Below are 19,602 nucleotides of genomic sequence, written 5' to 3'. Positions count from 1 at the left end.
CATATGCATATCCCATAACATTCTTTCTCTTGCATATTTCCGAGTAAAAGTTATAATTTGATAAATTTTCTTTTAAAAAAATTGTCAAGTGTCTTTGTATCAGAACTTTTTTTAATTTATTTCATGATCCGTATTAAAAAAAATTGTCAACCCATCCTCGAGAATGATTTAGAAGGCCTTGGCAAGCTAGGAAAAAGCCTTATAAATGAGTCATCTATTTCCAAAACCCGCTATCTCCCTGTAGCTGTAAATCGTAATTAATCAAATGAATAATTTTTAACCAGAATGAAAAAATCTCATTTTAAAGCAAATTCATTTTGCTGGTAGATCCCATCAGCGGCAATCCATCACTGCGTTTGTAATATCACTTAAAGTCATCCAATTATGCCATTTGGCGGTGAATATATTCAAACATTGCTAGTAAAAATAAATGTAAAGTAGGATTTACCTAAATGTAAAAAAATCAATAAGTTTACTGAACACACCTAAAAAAACATTTTAGTCTCAAAGTGGTCAAATTTGAGTTATGCGGTGATGGATTGCAGTAGACGATATCTTATTTAGTTAAAAAATATGTGTGTAATAAGGGATAGTGTTTTCTTATCATTCCCTTATTTAAACCCACTAATGCATAAGACACTATACTGGCACTTCAATCACATCACATTGGCGAGCACTAAAGACATCGAGCTATTGGGAAAAGGCCAAAGATGTGCTACAAAAATCTCCAAATTACTCGAAAGCATGCCATATCATTGTAGATTAAAAGCACTAGGACTTACATCATTGGACGAACGACGAAAAAGAGGGGACTTCTTGAAACTTATAAGATACTCAATAATTACTAGGACTGCCCCCTGCGAGAGATGTATCAATTAAATTCCATCACAAATTTACGGGGTCATAACTGGAAGCTCTATCGTCCCCAATTCCACCTCAATCCCAAGAAAAACTTCCTTTCTAGCAGGGAAGTTCCAGACTGGAATAAATTACCAATTCTAGTTGCCCATTCCATTTCGGTCAACTAGTTCAAAAACCGTCTGGTTGCTTTTTTGAAGGAAGAAGATTGCAGACAAAAAGCAGTACATGAGTTATAGGGGCATCAGCAAAGGCTGCCTGTCTATAACAATAATTTGTAATATACAGGTACATGAAGGTAGGACTATCAGTCACACACTAAAAAACTGAAAAACCATCGAACCAGGGATCTCAGGGAACAAGGTAAACGGTGCACGGAAATCTTCTTTGGCAAACAAATGTTTATCGCAGGAGGCTAAACAGCAGTTCCCAATGGAGTTCTAGTACCAACTCTAATGTATGGGAGCGAAGTATGGATTTGGAAAAATGATGATGAAAGTAGGTTAAATGCTGTCGAAATGCGATCCCTCAGGCGAATGTGTGGTAAAACGATGTATGATACGTGCACAAATGTCGAGATCCGTGAACTGTGTAAGGCTGAGACATGCATTATCGACAGAATCAAGAAAGGGGTGTTGCATTGGTTTGGACATGGACAGCGAAAGATCGGCCAAAACGATCTACGATGCGAATGTTGATGGATGCAGAAAACAAGAAAGACATGGTACGATCAAGTCCATCAAATACTTGAAAATGGACATGTCAAAAGTAGGAATAATCGGCGTGCGTGCATGAGAAGATGTATGAATGTAGAGGATGCGAAGTCTATATGCAAGATTTAGTGATATGGCGTTCTATCCTCTCTACCAACCCTACGGGGAAACGGCATGATGGTTTGTTTGTGTTTTACTAGAGATGACACAGATATACAGTAACTATCCGATATCCGGCTTAATTTAATTATCCGACCGGATAATAGATCAATATCCGGCGGATACCTAATATTCATTTAACTTCGAAAATTGATTGAATTTAACTCCACTAAATTGATTTATTGATATCGACCGTGTTCAGGAAAATGAAATAAGTAACCCTCATTATTTGAAAAATGGACTATTTTGCATTAACACATTTGTGTGTGTTCAGTATAGGTTCACTCTAAAAAAAAAATTATCCTGCAAATAAAAAATGCTTGTCAAAAAACATTATTTTAAAATAAAAAGGCGCAAGGGGTAAAACTATCCAAAACCATAATAATAATTTCATTTGTAAACCATATATAATGATATGATCTCTATGGCTGCAAGTCGTATTGTAATCTAGCTCTTATAAAATTATTAAAAAATTACAGAATTGGTACTGAGGAATTAACTAGGATCCCAACCGCCTATGCGCTCGGTAGCTGCAATACGTGTTGGGATGTTTGCTATACAGCGCCCTATACCTACCAATGCATTCCTTTTTTTAAACTTTATTAAACGAAAAGGGAAAAGTGAATGTTGAATAATAAATAAAATTATTATTTTGTTTTATTGCTCAGTGCAGGTAGGTACCCATTTATTTGGAATGTTTTTTATTTATAGCATATGGCAATATTTTAATTTTAATACATAGATAAAAGTAAAGTATACTTTTGACATGTCAATCCATATCTTAGATGTCAAGGTCAATGTTATGTTTGTAATTTGTGACGTTTGGTTATCTTTGGTCCTTTTGTCTTGTGCGTTGTTTTTATTACGATTAAATCTGTATAAACTGTAAAATACTACGCATGCCTTTGTTATTTCGCTCTGAATTTGTTGCGGCTTTGATTAATAAAAAAATATGGCGAAAAAGGGATTCAAAGTAACCAATTTAACCAGGGATAAGAAAATCGGCGTAGCTGCTAATTCGCTGAAAGAGCTTTTAAAAAAGTCTTGCGAAAAACTCATGGTAAGTAAAACATCAAAAACGATAAAAATAATCATTACAGTCAAATTAAGTTCTTCTCTTTCGCGTTTTAACTATACACTCGGATAATATATATTGAATACATATTTTTTTCAGGTCAAGGATGAATGGCAAACGTGCAAGTGTTATGTTGCCGAAGATGGAACTTTGGTCGACGACGACGATTACTTTTCCACTCTTCCTCCGCAGTGTCTTCTTGTCGTTGTCCGGCAAAATGAAAAAATGAAGACTGGTATTTTTTATTTACATGTTTCCATTAAAATATGCAGACTTTCCTGTATTAGAAATAATAATAATAAAAGTTATTTACGAAACTTTTTAGATTTCGAACACCTGTATGATGCAATTCGATCCACCAAACGCGAGTACCTTCTGGCCGGGGAGCAGGCTCAAAAGTTCTTCAATCAGAATATAAGCGAGAAGTTGGGGAAACTTCAGGAGTATCTTCTCCGTGACCTCGAGGACAAGATCCAGATTAGCCGGAGGAGTGACGATCCAGACTGGTTCCAAGGTAAGCCGGGTATTAAATAATCTCTAATAATTTGTTTAATAACTCGGGAGATCTTAAAATGCTATTTTCTAAAAAACTAATTGTTTTTTATCGTCTTCCTCCTTTCCGCACCCAGCGATGCTTAGGGCACTGTATTGGGAAACCAAATGCAGTTTAGTTTGATCATCTGTTACGTGAAGGTAAGGTCATCAGTCTTACGCTTAGAAGACTGATGACAGAACCTCCAGAATTATAGACAAACGTGTCAACTACTACACAAGGAGACAGACTTATTTCTACCCAATTCCTTTAATCGGAATTTTTACACGAGAGCAGCTATCGATTTGAAACTATTCAATCAATGTTCCGGTTCTATTTCACTCACAGAACTGTGGTCTTCATCCGCCTGGACACAGGAAATATATTAAATTCTTCTTTGACTACAAAATAAACTATTCTAGTCTCGTAAAAATAAAAAAGTGTTGAGGGATCTTGACGTGATCATGGATAAAAAACTATAATTTTCATCGCACATTCAGGCATCTGTTAGCAAGGCTTACAGAAACTTCCCTTAAAACTTTGTACAACTCCTACATTCGAAGCCACCTTGAATTTGGTTCTGTTGTCTGGAATCCCAATATCTTACGTACATAAATCAATTAGATGGAATTAAAAACAAATTCTTGAAAATTCTCAACCGTAAAGCACATGTAACGTTCGATTCGTACGATGACTCTTCCTCCTTCCATAATCTGACTTCTCTCACCAAACGAAGAACTGATTCTGACATGCGCTTCTTATTCAAGATCTTGAATAGTATAATTGAAAGTAGGTACTTATCTCTTGGAAAACATGAATCTAAACTGCCCTACCAGATTTACCAGACAAGTCGGACTTTTTTACAATCCTGTACCATCCAATAACTTCGCTCAAAATTCCTTTATTAACCGTAGCTGCACAGAATATAACAAAATTTATTCCTCCCTTGATATATTTGATTCAAACTTTCTCATTTATTTTTTAAAAAAATAGAACTACTTTAATTAAATATGTATCACATCACTTTATACTTCCTGTTGAGCAGAATACCTCCTTTTTCCTATTTTATCCTAATCTTTCTTATCCTTTTCATCCCTCCTAACGCTTTAGGACCGAAATCATTATTTCATTTAACTCTCTCAAAATTGAATAAATAAATTAAGTCAGCCTCGTGGTGTAATGTAATGGTCGGCGCATTTGGTTACCATGCAAGAGGTCTCGGGTTCGATTCCCGACATGGTTGATATGAAATATAATTTAAAGTGTGTTTTTCACTTGAATATTTCATAGTCCCTGTACTGTACCTTAAGCGTAAGACTGATAAACTTACCTTCATTTAACAAAAATGATCAAGATACACTGCGATTGGTGTACCAATGCAGTGCCCTATGCACCATTAGGTGCGGAAAGGGAATGATGTTTGATATTTTTTAATATTTTTATACACTCGTACATATTTTTAATCTGTTCATTAGTATGCCTACAAAAATAATTATATAGTCGTGAAAAACTTTAATTGGACTCATACATTACATTATATTACGAATTGTCTATAAATTTTCTGTTGCTCTTCCAAAAGATAAATACAATTATAAGATAGAAGGATTGAATTACATATTTAATTTTAAAAAATTAAAATTAATCATTTAACAAATAATAATTGTCATTGTGTAGTTATTTGAACTGATAATTTAGTTACTTTACTTCCAGGTATAGACACTAACGATAATACAAAGGAGGCATTTATGAACAGGAAAGCTAAGGACAGAATAAGGGGCTACTTTTACAAGACAAAATTGCTATTGAGAAAATCCGATATCTACATCAATTCTCAAAACAGCACCATCAAACAAGAAATAGATCTCTTTATCAAGAATTTGCAAAGAATGCTAGAAATCGCCTCTTACAACGGTCAATACTTCGATAGAAGCTCCGAGGAGAGCGAGAGACTGTGCGACAAGGAGGGCAGGTTCCTGTGCGGGGGCCTGTGGAGCGAGGAGTGCTGCCGCTACACCGGCGCTCACACCATCAACCCCTACCGGAGCCGAGAGGAGAGGATCCTCTTCCAGACCTGGAACCTCGACCACCGGGTGGAGCTGTCTCGCAGCGTGGTTCCCGGCGTGCTGCGTGCAGCCGCCTTGCTTCAGCGCCCTGCGGCCCTCTCCTGCCACAGTTGCGGCAAGAAGCTCGGCTCCGCGCGCATATCCGCCGGCTGGTACTACCGAGAGCTCTTCACCACCGACAACCTGAAACTGGTGCACATCGTGTGCCACGACAAGACGAGCCACGACGCCTCCTCAGACACTTACCTGATCTGCGCACGCTGCTCAGGAATGGAATTAAACTAGTCCAACAACCGGCGGATGTTTATTTTGTTTGTCAAAAATTGAAAGGAATCGGTGTGATATGGAGTCAATTGGCTGTGATAGAAAACATCTGATATCGTAATGACCAAACTAAGGATCCTTTAAAGGTTGTCTTTGTTGGAAATACGAAATGATAAAATTATGCAATTGTACTAGTATAATTGGATTTGAATGTTTTAATTTTTCTATGGTAAATTCAATTATATTATGTTCCTATTTTCAGTCTTGTAATTTATAGTATGTGTTAATAACATTATTTCCATTTATAGTGGTGTAATGAACGAGTATTTATTTTTACATTTCTTTTATTTTTTGGACCATAAGACACACTTTTTTACTCTAAAAATTTTATAAAAAATTGGGGTGCGTCTTATGGTCTGATGCGTCTTATCGTCCAAAACATTTTTTTTCTTAAATTAATAAATAAATTTTAGGGTGCGTCTTATAGTCCGATGCGTCTTATCGTCGGCAAAATACGGTTTATTATGTATTATAAAACATGATGGAATTCTATTCATTATCATTAATAATGATTGTAAAGACAGATGTTACATAAATCCATTGTTATTATGTATTTATTAAATATCAACACTAGAATATAATAGCCATCATAATAATTTAAGACATACATAGTAGTTTATATTATTTATCTACTTAATTTTACTTATAAGCTATAGAAAATAGTATTTAAGTAAAAGCTGTACGTGTATTAACAATTGATTATTGTCGATTGTTATCAATCAATCAATATAAATAGCAAAATTAATTTTCTATACAAACATCCGTACTCGGCACCTTTGTGCGAAATCATCCATTTCTCACCCACTATTTTTCATTTATTTTATAGTTACTTTTTTATAGCTTTTATTTTGATCTAGCATTATTTTGATCTTTTCCTATTTTATTGTGCATAGGGTACTACGTAGATAAAACTTCTGAATTTTCCGATTGTTTATTATATGATTTGACAGCGAAATTAACAGTATTACACTTGCCAATACAGATACAATGTTCCTATGAAAAATTAAAACTTTTACGGTTTTAAAACAGTTTAAACAGAGAATAAAAATATTATCAAATATGTCATATTGGTTGAAAATATATTTTACATTACTTTATCGGTAGACACCATATAAATCAAACTTCAATAAGAAAATACCCAACCTCTGTAAAAGTACTCTTTAAGTGTAAAGATACTCATTGATGCACATTTTTAATCATTATATTTGTAGAACTCCTATATTATCAAATAATTTTGTAAAATACATAATGCCGTTGTTGAAAACATTTATAGATGTATGTATTTCTAAATTTATTATTTTTTAATGCCCTAAATCCAAATACAGAGTATTTTTATACAGGAATATTTTAACATGAATACATATTTAGAGAAAAAAAATCTCATTTCTATTTTGTACGCAACATATTTTTTTGATCTTTATTGTTTTATTATTAGTTACAAAATGGTATGTATTTTTGTAAGCATACACAATGAATCAAAAAATATATTTATGATCTCATTTTAGAGAATTTTATGTAGATATTATTATTATGAATAAAAGACTTTTAGAAATAAGACCGAGGCTTTTAAGCTTCGGAAAATAAATTATGTAGCTTGTCCCATTGACTTTAGCATCTAGTGGATAACTAGAATGTTAGTTGTTTTATGCTACCCGTCACCTTCTAGCGTATTGAAAACTGCAATACATTATACAAACTTAGCCAAGTAATCAAATATGTAGCAAATGCTTTTAGGAAATACATCTGTATTTTTAAAAAATAAATCTTAATTACAAAAATATAGCATTGTTTTATTTTTTCATAAGTTTTAAAAAGAATCATATAGTTTAGGTAACGGTCCAGTGATACGTATATTTTGACAACACACGAAACACTAAAACAGTGAACCCCCAAAATGACATCCCCGCGATTTGCGTATAATTATTAAGTCCCTCTGAATTTTTTAGTACATTTAAAGCCCAGTTTCGGTCGGCCTCATGGTGAAGTGTCAGCGAATTTGCCTACTACACTAGAGGTCTCGGGTTCGATTCCCATGTGTGTTTTTACACTAGAATATTTCATAGTCCCTGGACTGGCACCTGAAGCGTAAGACTAATCATCTTACCTTTGTGTAACAAAAACTGATGAAGATGCGCTGCGATTCGTGTACCAATTCAGTGCCCTATGCATCATTAAGTGCGGAAAACTTAATGATGCAACCCGTAGGGTTGGCAGAGAGGATAGAATGCTATATCACTATCTTTGCATACAAACCTCGCTTCCTCTACATTCATACATCTTCTCGAGCACGCACACCAATTATTCCTACTTTTGACATGTCCATCTTCAAGTATTTGATGGACTTGATCATGCCATATCTTTCTTGGCCTTCCTCGTTTTCTGCATCCATCAACATTCGCATCGTAGATCCTTTTAGCCGTTCTTTTGTTGTCCGTTTGCTCTACATGTCCAAACCACCGCCGCACCCCTTTCTTGATTCTGTCGATAATGCATATCTCACCCTTTACAGTTCACGGATCTCGACATTTGTGCACCTATCATACATCGTTTTACCACACATTCGCCTGAGGGATCGCATTTCGACAGCATTTAACCTACTTTCATCATCATTTTTCCAATTCCATACTTCGCTCCCATACATTAGAGTTGGCACTAGAACTCCATTGTGAACTGCTAGTTTAGCCTCCGGTGATAAACATTTGTTTGCCAAAGTAGATTTTAGTGCACCGTTCACCCTGTTCCCGGCACTCACCCTCCTTTCAATATCTTTCTCGGTCTTTCCATCCCTAGTAAACATACTTCCAGATACACAAATTCTTCTACCTGATTCAGAATATCTATACATACATACTTGTTTATTTAATTTTAATGCTTTAGATGAAAGTTAAATACAGTATATTTTTATATTTCATCAGCAAATCTACAATATCCAATCTATCAAAAATGTTTCTTGGATAATATATTTTGATTTGTTATATTTACATGTCTCTTTTTTATACATGACAAATATTCATTGACTACGCAAGAAAGTGAAAAAAATTGGTGATAAAATAAAAGTAACCACACTGTAACTTTTGTTTAACATGGTGACTCCAATTAATATTGTACATGTAAACGTCTTTTGGCGAGGGTTCAATTTATACCGATTTACAATTACGCCGGTTGGTGCCGACGTGGGATTCCCCAGTTAGGCCGACACCAGACGACAGTAAGTGCCACGATTCCAATAGCAGACACACTTTTACACGTTGTTTTATTACCGCATACGCGAGCAGCCTATTGTGTACGTGAAATTGTTTCAGAGTTAGTTTTCGTTTTGTTTTTAAGAATAATAAAATGGTATTTATTTTTATTTTATTGATTATATATACGGCCTAAGCCAATTACAACCGTTACATTAAGAAACATAAATGCAAGAAACTGAACAAAAAGAACATAAAACTATTTAGCAAAGACAAACAAGGGCAAAACAATAATTGTAAACAATATATTCATAAAAACGAAAGACCTAAGACTTCGAGCTAAACCATACAAATCGAACTTCATCCCACACTGTTTAGTCGCGAAGAGATCTACAAAAAGCCGGAAGATCTATCCCAAAGAATTCCAAGTCGTGTGATGAATTGACTAATCTACACATTCTGGACATTGGGGCATAAAAACCAAAGTTGCTCTTAGAAGATTTTATAAATAGAAGATTTTGACTTCTGGTGACATTGTTGGGAACGTGAAAAGAAATTGATTGCAACAGAGATGGGACATCACCTATAGCATTAAGTATTTTGAAAATGCATATAAAGTCCATCTCAGTTCTACGTCTTTCCAATGAAGACAGATTAAGAGATTGCTCTATTTCAAAATAGGAATAATTACCCCTTTGTAATCCGAGCAACCATGCCACTTTTCTTAGAAAACGGTGTTGGACAGACTCAATATTATCAATATGAGTCCTTTAAAATGGAGACCAAATAGGAGAAGCGTATTCTAGATGGGGTCGAACTAGTGAGCAATAAAGAGTTTTGATGGTATTAATATTTTTGAAGTCCGTCGTCACTCTATTGATAAAACTGAGAAGTTTGAGAGATATGTTTACAATATTATCAATGCGTTCACGATAGGAGAGTTTACTATTTAAAGTAATGCCAAGATCCTTTATTGACGAAACAATTGAAAGGGAATTTTGTAATTTGTAGTTGAATTGTATAGGTTTTTTTCGTCGCGAGAAAGATATTATTTTACATTTGTCAATGTTAAGTTGAAGACAATTGATGTCGCACTATTCATTAAAACAATTAATATCATGTTGAAAAAGAAGACAATCATTGGGAGATTCAATAAGTTTAAGTACCTTGTTGTCATCAGCAAAAAGCCAGAATTTTGTATTTTGAAAAACATTGATAATATCATTTATAAAAATATTATTAAATAATAATGGAGCAAGGTGAGCTTCTTGAGGTACTCCAGAAGTAACAGTGATTGGAGAAGACAAGGAAATCTTAATTTGAATCAACTGTTATCATTCACTTAGGTAAGACCTGAAAAATGATCATAAAGGATTTTTATACCAATGGCTTGTAATTTAGCCAGAAGAATTGTGTGATTGACTTTATCGAAAGCTTTAGAAAAGTCTGTAGAAAGCACATCAGCCTGAAAATTGTCTTCGAGAGCACAAGTAATAGCAGTAGTATAAGCAAGCAGATTGGTTGTAGTGGATTTGGTAGTTCGAAATCCATGTTGTTGATCTATCAACACATTTTTGAATACTGGTGTTATTTTTTTTTGTTATAATAGATTCAAATATTTTCGGAACGATAGATAACATTGATATAGGTCTATAATTTTTGACATCAAACTTGTCACCCGACTTAAAAATTGGCCTGATATATGAAGTTTTCCAAGAATCAGGAAATGTGCCACAGGAAAGAGACATATTAAACAGTATACAAATGGGCGTGGACATTACAAATTTGCATTCATTTAACAACAGTTCAGGAATACCATCAAGACCAATACATTTTTTCCTGCCTAATCTTTTTAAATAATAAAATACTTCACCAATAAATATTTCACACTTACTAAGATCTATATAATTCAGGGAAGAGTTATTTAGAGCATAGGAAATATTGTTAACAGAATATACAGAAGAAAAATGATCAGCAAAAAGATCTGCAATATTTTGACTACCAGTAATGTGAATAGCATTAGATAACATACAAGAAGGAATATCACTTTCAGAACGTTTTTTTGTGACAAATTGCCAGAATTCTTTAGGATTATAGGGTTGGTTTTAATTCCGTATTTTCAATAGGTATGATCTTATTTTTTATTTTATGGTTATTAAAATTAAAAAATATTTTTAGTTTATGCTATGATATACATAGTAAGAAAGGAAGCTACAATCAAAGCAAATGAAATTGGATGCTTATTTCAAAAAAGTGTGAGAATTTAATTTAATACCGACGAACTGGTGAGTTAGTATTTATAATAGTTTTTATTTATTTATTTATGTAGCGGTCACACATCTCAGCAGGGAAAAATACGCAAGGGTTTGTCATGTTCATAATACTAGACACTCCAATAAGGATCTGATTCTACAGAGGAGTCAATACTTTTTTGGCTCAAAGGCAGCAATATTATATAGGCCCAAGGGTATATAACCTTATCCCAGTTTCCTGGAAATGTAGTGGGATTGCCAGGCTGAGGAAGGTGTTGACTACATTCTTAATCCATATTGGTCGGAGGGAGTCAGAGAATTTGTTGTCCGATGTAGAAGGACGTAAGCCGGTTGCTTGTTTTACTAGTAATGACTTAGGACTTAGGATATAGAGATTTTGGTATTATTTATATTTTCTCTGGATATTCATTGTTTACCTTTAAGACTGAAAAAGCACACATTATGATAACACTGTAAATACTTTTAAATATCATTATAAAATACATAATTTACTGCCTTAGAACGGGGAAGCTATCCCTAGTTAGGCAGTTTAGATGAACCAACAGCAAAAAAAAAAATATGTATGTTTACTTTTACTACTGAATTAATTTGTTTTACAAATAATTAATTGTATATTGCTGTAATAAATATGTAAAGAAAAAAAAAAAAAAAAAAAAAACATTATTTATATCAAGAGATTATTATTTATTTTGTAAACGAATTTAAACTGTATTTATTAAATACATTTCCAATTTATTTTAATTATATATAGATATAGGATATGTATTCAATTAACATGTTAGATGGTGCTTAGATATTTGACACGGAACCTAACCTTATATCTTCCATTATATTTGTGTTCATATTACGCCGGTGTCTCTTGGAACGGAACTCCAGCGTAAAATAATGTTTACCTGTATATTGTGTTGGCAGTGAGAGTAAACAAAGAAAGCATTAAAGCTCCATTCATTTGTAGGAAAAATCTCTAATATGAAATACCAATAATTAAATATTAAAAGGAATTATTCCCATCGGTTTCACCATATTTTGTGTACTGATGTACTCAGTACTGGTGGATTTTTATAAGCTGGCGCGTGCACTATGCTTACACATACGCAGTGTGTAGTATCCGTGAATAAGCCAATGGTATGACATCGCACGGCATACGCATTATGAAAATAATCTCGCGCTCAGACGCGCTTATGAGCGTGACAGACAACTATTGCTTTATTAGTTGCTAATGATATGGTAATACAATATACACAGGATGCTTCTGCGTTCGTCTGAATTTCGTTGCGATTCTTAATAGTAAAAATATAATAATATGTACGAGTACTAAGTTATAGATTGAAAACACTGGTTTATAAATATGTAGGTATTTTCATGTAATCAAATCATGAATAGGTTAATTATGTAGTGATGGCGCTTTTGCAAAACTTACACAAAAACATTTATAATGTACAGAATACTGATTTAAAAAATCTTGATGTTATATTAAATGTTTTTAAAAATCTCTCTTGGATTAGAGCAAAAAAAACGATTGCTTAAGAAAATGTCATATATTTACGAGTATTTATTTTTAAACGGGCACGTTTTTTATTAAATATTTTGTGTTCATCATAATAATAATTAGTAGAATGTAATTAAAATGCACATTTCAAATTGTATCGGAGAAAATATGTATACACACTTATTGATAAACAATAAATCTTGTTATTTATATACTTAAAAAATCTACACAATTCTGCATTCTAGTTCTAGAGAACTCGACTATAAACATTTAAAAAAATCTAATTTAAACTACCCGTTGTTCTTGAAAGGACTATAATTAGTAAAATGCAACATTTTAAAAAATGATTTGAAAAATATATAATAATGAAACGTATTTTAGTCAATTAATATTACATTTTCTTAACCCATTGTATTTTTTTTCATATACACAACCCTCTAATCCAACACCGAATTTAAAAAAAAGATAGCACATTTGGTTAAAATTGAACACAACATTTTTTTTAAATCAACACCTGTAGATTTTAAATGCGTTAGTGTGAGTTTTCTGAACACGCCAGCTTAAGTTAAATCACCAGTACACTAAAGGAAATAAACAGGGAGAAATAAAACAATATTTTAATAGTGAAATATTTATTATTTAAGTGGCAGTTATCTTCTTTTCCTTCCGATATTTCTCTTCCCCGGATTCCTCTCCCCCTTCCCCCCTGTGGGCTTGCCTCCCCCCTTGCTCACTTTGTTCCCCTTGCCGCCTTTTTTGCCCGTAAAGTTCTTCTTCCCTTTTCGCCCGGCTTTGGGCTTCTCATTTCTCTTCTCCTCGGATCTCCTAAAATGTTTTCACAAACACAGGTAAGTTACAAAATTGTATAGCTATTTGGTAATATTTTGGTGTCAGCTTTGTAAAAATCAACTTTATTTTTTCACTACTTCTTAGTTTCAGGAGTGGATCTAGTGGGAAAATCATCCTAAAAATAGCAAAGTTTTAACCCTCTCAAAATGATGAATATCACAAAGTAGTGCGAAAGAACTCTCAAACTCCATAAAGACTAGAGTATTTAACCAGTGTGTCCTACCCGTTCTTACATACGGCGCGGAGACTACGACTCTGACCGAACAGTCTTTTCATAAATTGTAAGTTGCACAGAGATGTTATATTAACATTAAGAGATAGGAAAGAGAAACGATCAGATCCGCAGTCAGTGTGATTTGAGGTGGAAAGGATTGATTGGTTTAAGTGGAAATGGGCGGGCCATGTTGCTCGAATGTCTGATGATAGGAGGACAAAGCGTGTTCTCGTGTGGATATTGATGAATACGAGGCCCCGAGGACGCCCACCAATGAGACGGTCGGTGATATTTTGAGTTTTGCCGGTAGACAGTGGATCAGAACGGCGCAGAACTGAGAGGAGTGGAGGAAACAGGGGGAGGCCTACATCCTGCAGTGGACCAACATGGGATGATTGTAATGACGATGACGATGGGTGTATAATATAAGGTGATCACTACAAATGAAAACAAGAGACTTTTCGCACATCTGTAAATTTGCAACTTTTGCATGTCCACCAAAACGTCTTACTTTTTTTTACAGTTTCAAAATAACTCAGAATAAAAATTAAATGAAAATATTTTTAAATGAAATATACAAACATTTTCTGTAGTCAAGTTAAAGCGCTAATTGGTCAAATAAATAAGTGGAAGTGTATGAAGTATTTTTCATTCATAACTTTATTATTCTCAGAACAGGTTCCCCTAGTGAGAAGGGCGATCAAATTACTTTTATATGTGAAATATTTTGTTTAGTAAATAAAAAAATACAAACATTTAACAATGCGTAATACAATTATACTATTTATATTTAGAATTCCCTACATCGCTCTCTCTTCTACTTTTACTGGCAAAAAGCATTAACATGAAAATATGCAGATTTGACCTAATGATGCAGTTTTGTAAAGTTTTTAACGCTCTATAACTGGCAAAATACACTGAGTCATATTAAATTTCATATATCTGTATTTTTAAAAATAAATTTAAGGCTAAGTCGTATACCGAGTATTTTATTCAAGCTAAAAGCTTTAATGAACTTAATATTTACTTAATATAAAATTAAGAATCGGAAAAATTAAAAACATGTTCTTAAATGAGCACTTAACATCTTACTATATTCAAATAAGATATAAGAGTAAAATTAGAACAAAACTTAAATGCTTGAATTTCTCAAAACAGGGATTTTAGATTGAGAGTTAAAGTTTTTTGCCAGTTTACCCACGAATGATAGTGATGGTAAAATATCTTTTATACAATTTTTTTAAGTATTTTACTGTCACAACAGAGGGAAAACATTTTCGACAAGGGAATCGGAAGTCTAGGCATTAACAGGGCTTATGACCTGTCATTGTCTGGTTTAAAAGGCCACTTTACATCTCAACTCTTCCATCTGTTGACTTTTTTATTCATTTCATTTTTTACCAGTTAGTTCTGTTGCAACAATTCAAGACACAAGTAACGCCCAAGGGAGCCAGCCTGTCTGCAAATATTTGGACATACTCAAAACATTGTTGATTTTATTGTCATGTTATATTTTTTAATAAAATTAATCCACGATTGTGATTTTTTCACACAACACCGAATTGAACGTATTCCCGTGGAAAATATGTTCTCAGTGTACTCGTATGTATGTAATAATATGTTAACATAACACGGAATGTGAAATAGTAAAAGCCCTAAATTGATTGCTGCACTGGGAATGACTGAATACTTCAGTGCCAGAAAATTATATAACAGTTTTAAGTAACACATATTTGTCAGTTGCTTACTCCATCTGTTCCAGTCGGATCTGCTTAGTGGCGGCGAGATCCTCGTCGATGCGGGGCTGCTTGCGTGCGAGCTCGTCCAGCACGGCGAGGTTGTTGGAGCGCTCGGTGGGCAGGTCGGGGGGCGCGGCGCGGCGCTTGCGGCCCGCGCCCACCAGCTCGCCCACCCCGCGCCCGCGCGCTTCTTTTTCCGAAGGTAACCGCGCCTGGAACTTGCCGGCGGATGCTGTGGACGACCGCGCCACGGTCACTGCTGTCGCTAACTGGAAAATAAATTACTATGTAAACCTATGGTTATCCTGCCGTGTGGAATGAAGAATACAGTTCTACGTGTGAAATAAAATCAGAATCTTAAATAAGTGTTTTCCACACGACAAATTCTCTCAGGAAAAAATCTTGAAAATGAACAATATAAATTAAAGTCTCTGGCTGCCTCCGTGGTGTAGTAGTCAAGAAGCTTGTCTCACACACAGAAGGTTCCGGGTTCGATTCCCGGTGAGAATACAAAAATTAAATGTAATCTTTCTCAAGCCTGGGTGTTTTGTGATATAATTCACCGCTGTAATTGGGCCTCCTGGCCTGGTTTGACTCCTGGCATGGTTGACACGAAATATTTATTTTAAAAGACAGCACCTGAAGTGTAAGACATATCATCTCACCTTCATGTAACAAAAATGATCAAGATGCACTGCAGTTGGTATACCGATGCAGTGCCCTATGCACCATTAGTTGTGGAAAGGGAACGATGTAAGGTTCACTTCGGACCTTTTGTCCTCGTGTGATCAGAGATTTGAAAGACAGGACAATGGACAGAGACATTGTCCCGGAGATAGACGAGCAGGCTATTTCACACATGAAACTACATTTTTCATTCTGCTTAGGTACAAGGGAAATAATAATTATTTATGTTAGTAAAAATATTAATTCGCTCTTTCTCGATTGACTCGACTGACCTGACTAGCGGTGGCTCTATCCGAGGTGACGGGAAGGCCGACGCGGGGTATCTTGACCTTCTGCGCTCGAGCGATGTTCTTCAGCCTCTGCAACTCGTTCTTGGCGACCTTCTCCGACTTAGCTTCGGCCTTCTCGGCGAACATGTCCTTCATGGGATCTACATTTTGAGGAACTTCTATGAGCCAATCCTTGTCCTTCTCGGCTGCCGCACGTTTATATCTGTTGGGACAACAAACAAATGAATATTTTATTACAATTTTAGTAGGAAATTTTTCCTTTATAAGCGCGCTTGATTGCCCAAAAGTGTATTATATATTTTTAGTAAAATTTCTAGCATTAAATGTAGTATACTACCTCATCATCGGGACTTTTGCTAACTAGAATCACTCGCGTTAATATTTATACTATAAAATATAGTAGGAAAAGAACAGAAGAATGAAAAAAAAAGAAGAAGAAAGAAGTATCTCGAAACCGGTTGACTTATAACTGTAAATTAAAATGATTTCTACAAATTTATAATCAAATAAGTGTAATAATATGATAAATTACATTTAACAATTGAAGTAAACTGCAAATTTACCCGTAAAGTGGAACCCATTTTTGTAAAGTCTCGTCCCAAGTGGCCTTCGGCTTCTTGGTTTTGGTGATACCCTTGTCTTTGGCAAACTGCTGCCACTTAGTGAGGGCGCGCGGCGGAGGCACTCGCTGAGACCGCGGCAGCACGAAGCCTGGCGCAGGCAGAGTCACCACCACTGTCTCGTCCAGCCGCTCCGTCGGCAGCTCCCATATCTTGTTGAATAAAAGCTGAGTATTGTCCCGTGTCAGATTCAATATGTATTCATTTCGATGTGATCTAAAACATTATAAATATTACATACAGGATATACCTACACCACAGGCCATAGCTGCAATTGATTCATCTTGCTCGAGACACGGTTTTATCTCATTTGGTATTTTTTATCAAAATTTAGGGTTTAAGCTTAAAGAAAACGAAATATGCACAGCGCAAGTTGACAAGATCTAACTAGATCTTTTAGTGCTAGTATTAAATAAAATATTCACATGTATAATGTTGTAATGAATCTCTGCTTTTTGTATTTCTGTTCTTTATTATTACTTGTTTATATTTTTAGCTGGCAGTGATAGGTACTAATAAACCGCCTTTGACATCGATAGTATGATTTTGTTAAGAACGGTCCTGTTTAATGTTAATTAATATTTTGTTATTAAGGTTAATTCGGTATAATGTTTCTACTCTCTCTCATCTGTACGAAATTTTCACAAAGGTTATAGTTAACAGCATCACTGCAAAGTTGGATCTCTATCACAAAGGTTATAGTTAATAGCATCACTGCAAAGTTGGATCTCTATCACAAAGGTTATAGTTAATAGCATCACTGCAAAGTTGGATCTCTATCGACCACAGGAACAAGCTGGGTTGAGGTGTAAGGTGATACAATATCTCCGAAACTATTTACGCTGACTTAGAAAAATGTCTTAAAGAACCAAACTGGGAAGAGTCGCGACATACGGGTGGAAAAACACTAATTTAAACAATGTGAAAAGTATATTTATGATACCGAAAACATTTTTCACTTTGAGATATGACATTTTTTAGTTATAAGTCAAACGGTTTCTATATTATTTCACCAACGTCAAAACTTTTAGTTTGGGTTACTACCTCAATGTCAGGACTTGTAGTATAAAGGTAGGAATACACTGTTCTCGTGTGTTGTGTTGAGGTTGGGTCTGTCAGGGTGGCGAGTTAAAGTAGGATTACACTGTTCTCGTGTGTTGTGTTGAGGTCGAGTCTGTCGTGGTGGCGAGTTAAGGTAGGATTACACTGTTAGCGTGTGTTGTGTTGAGGTTGGGTCTGTCAGGGTGGCGAGTTAAGGTAGGATTGCACTGTTCTTGTGTGTTGTGTTGAGGTCGGGTCTGTCGTGGTGGCCAGTTAAGGTACGATTCCATCGTGTTGTGGAGTGGTTAGGTGTGTAAAGGGCTCTTCTGTCATTTTTATTGATTATTCATCGTGTTTGCTAAGCTCGCTTGACATGCTTGCGTAGCTGTGAACAGTGACTTAATGCGTTAAGGAGATATTTCTAGAAACACATTATTTCGGTGTGTTGCGATGCGTCATAACCCCTGTCCATCACTCTGGTGCAGATGAAAAATCAGTGGATCGGAGGAACGCCACAACACGCCACGGGAGAACAGTGTAATTCTGACCATATAAAATACGTAGCAGTGATATACATAATCCTCCCGGAGTGTACTGTGAGATAACCTTGAAACCGTTCGACGAATAACTAAAAATCGAGGTGGTTTATACAAATGTATAAACAAATAAGTATCACGAGATAATTGAAAACACTGCACTAGAAACAGAGCCCAGTAAAACGAATATAATAGTAAGCTAAACAAATTTTAAAATAGAGTAAATGAAACAAAAATAATATGCCTTGTGTTATATAACAACGTATATATATTTATAAATTTACTTCAGTCGTATACTTACTCTATTCGCTTTAAATCTAAATCATTAGGGTCTGTTGCAAGTAATGTTCCTAAATCATATTCCAGAGATAGATGTTTATCAACATTTATAGATTTATATTTTTCTGCTCTCTGTAATTCTTTCTGTAAAACGCCAGCGACGATATCCATTGTGTATGTTAAGATAAATTAAATTTTATACAAGATAATTAAGACATCGCTGATTACCACCACGAGGTCTGATTCAAGAAACGTGAGAAATGTCACCGGACGCAAAAGTCAGAGAAAAACGAAAACAAATACGAAAGGCTCAGATAAAAATTTATTCACGGGCTGCGTTCATTCACTTCTTCTTCTTTTTCTTCTTCTTTTTTTGCTTTTTTCACCCCTAACTGGGGTGTTCTAGCCAGTGTCAAATTTAAGTTATCTTATTGAAATATTTACACATGTGTTAGTACTGTACATACAAGTTAGTGTGTTAGCATTTATATAACATACACTTTACATACCTATATAACTTATTTACAACTTAATTCCATTTATAACTACATATTTACATAAAATTTTAAATATCTGTTTATTGGGTGGGGACAAGAGAGTTAAAATATTAGTGGGGAATGGGACGCTGATTTTGGAGAGGTCAGATAGGAACTCAGGATAACAATCATTTATGGGGCAT

General features: G+C 34.8%; 2 protein-coding genes across 2 annotated transcripts; one reads left to right on the top strand and one right to left on the bottom strand.

The window, feature by feature from the left end:
* Window positions 1-2,506: 2,506 nt before the first annotated feature.
* On the top strand, window positions 2,507-5,919 carry Drep4 (DNA fragmentation factor-related protein 4). Its single transcript, XM_088234262.1, has 4 exons — window positions 2,507-2,790; window positions 2,905-3,040; window positions 3,131-3,319; window positions 5,048-5,919. The coding sequence occupies exons 1-4, from the start codon at window positions 2,683-2,685 to the stop codon at window positions 5,683-5,685; spliced, it is 1,071 nt and encodes a 356-aa protein (XP_088090388.1). The 5' UTR covers window positions 2,507-2,682; the 3' UTR covers window positions 5,686-5,919.
* A 7,364-nt stretch (window positions 5,920-13,283) lies between these two features.
* On the bottom strand, window positions 13,284-19,204 carry LOC148276428 (ribosome biogenesis regulatory protein homolog). The gene is made up of 5 exons (XM_088234266.1): window positions 18,946-19,204; window positions 17,011-17,283; window positions 16,430-16,649; window positions 15,480-15,739; window positions 13,284-13,493 (listed from the first exon to the last, which is right to left on the bottom strand). The coding sequence occupies exons 1-5, from the start codon at window positions 19,092-19,094 to the stop codon at window positions 13,319-13,321; spliced, it is 1,077 nt and encodes a 358-aa protein (XP_088090392.1). The 5' UTR covers window positions 19,095-19,204; the 3' UTR covers window positions 13,284-13,318.
* Window positions 19,205-19,602: the final 398 nt, after the last annotated feature.

This window comes from Micrasema longulum, unplaced genomic scaffold, assembly GCF_059751315.1.
Source record: "Micrasema longulum isolate JH-2025_06_02 unplaced genomic scaffold, ASM5975131v1 h1tg001218l, whole genome shotgun sequence".
Taxonomy (NCBI): Eukaryota; Metazoa; Arthropoda; class Insecta; order Trichoptera; family Brachycentridae; genus Micrasema; species Micrasema longulum.
Note: the sequence above shows the minus strand (reverse complement) of the source record. Positions and strands in the feature narration are given on the sequence as shown.

Excerpts from the sequence above, each read along its gene's own strand:
- Drep4 (XM_088234262.1), top strand. The coding sequence starts at position 2,683 with ATGGCGAAAAAGGGATTCAAAGTAACCAATTTAACCAGGGATAAGAAA. Across the intron at positions 3,041-3,130 it reads AAATGAAAAAATGAAGACTG|ATTTCGAACACCTGTATGAT; the intron begins GTATTTTTTATT and ends GAAACTTTTTAG. Across the intron at positions 3,320-5,047 it reads CGATCCAGACTGGTTCCAAG|GTATAGACACTAACGATAAT; the intron begins GTAAGCCGGGTA and ends CTTTACTTCCAG.
- LOC148276428 (XM_088234266.1), bottom strand. The coding sequence starts at position 19,094 with ATGGATATCGTCGCTGGCGTTTTACAGAAAGAATTACAGAGAGCAGAA. Across the intron at positions 16,650-17,010 it reads AAATGGGTTCCACTTTACGG|ATATAAACGTGCGGCAGCCG; the intron begins GTAAATTTGCAG and ends TTGTCCCAACAG. Across the intron at positions 15,740-16,429 it reads ATAGAGCCACCGCTAGTCAG|TTAGCGACAGCAGTGACCGT; the intron begins GTCAGTCGAGTC and ends TTTATTTTCCAG.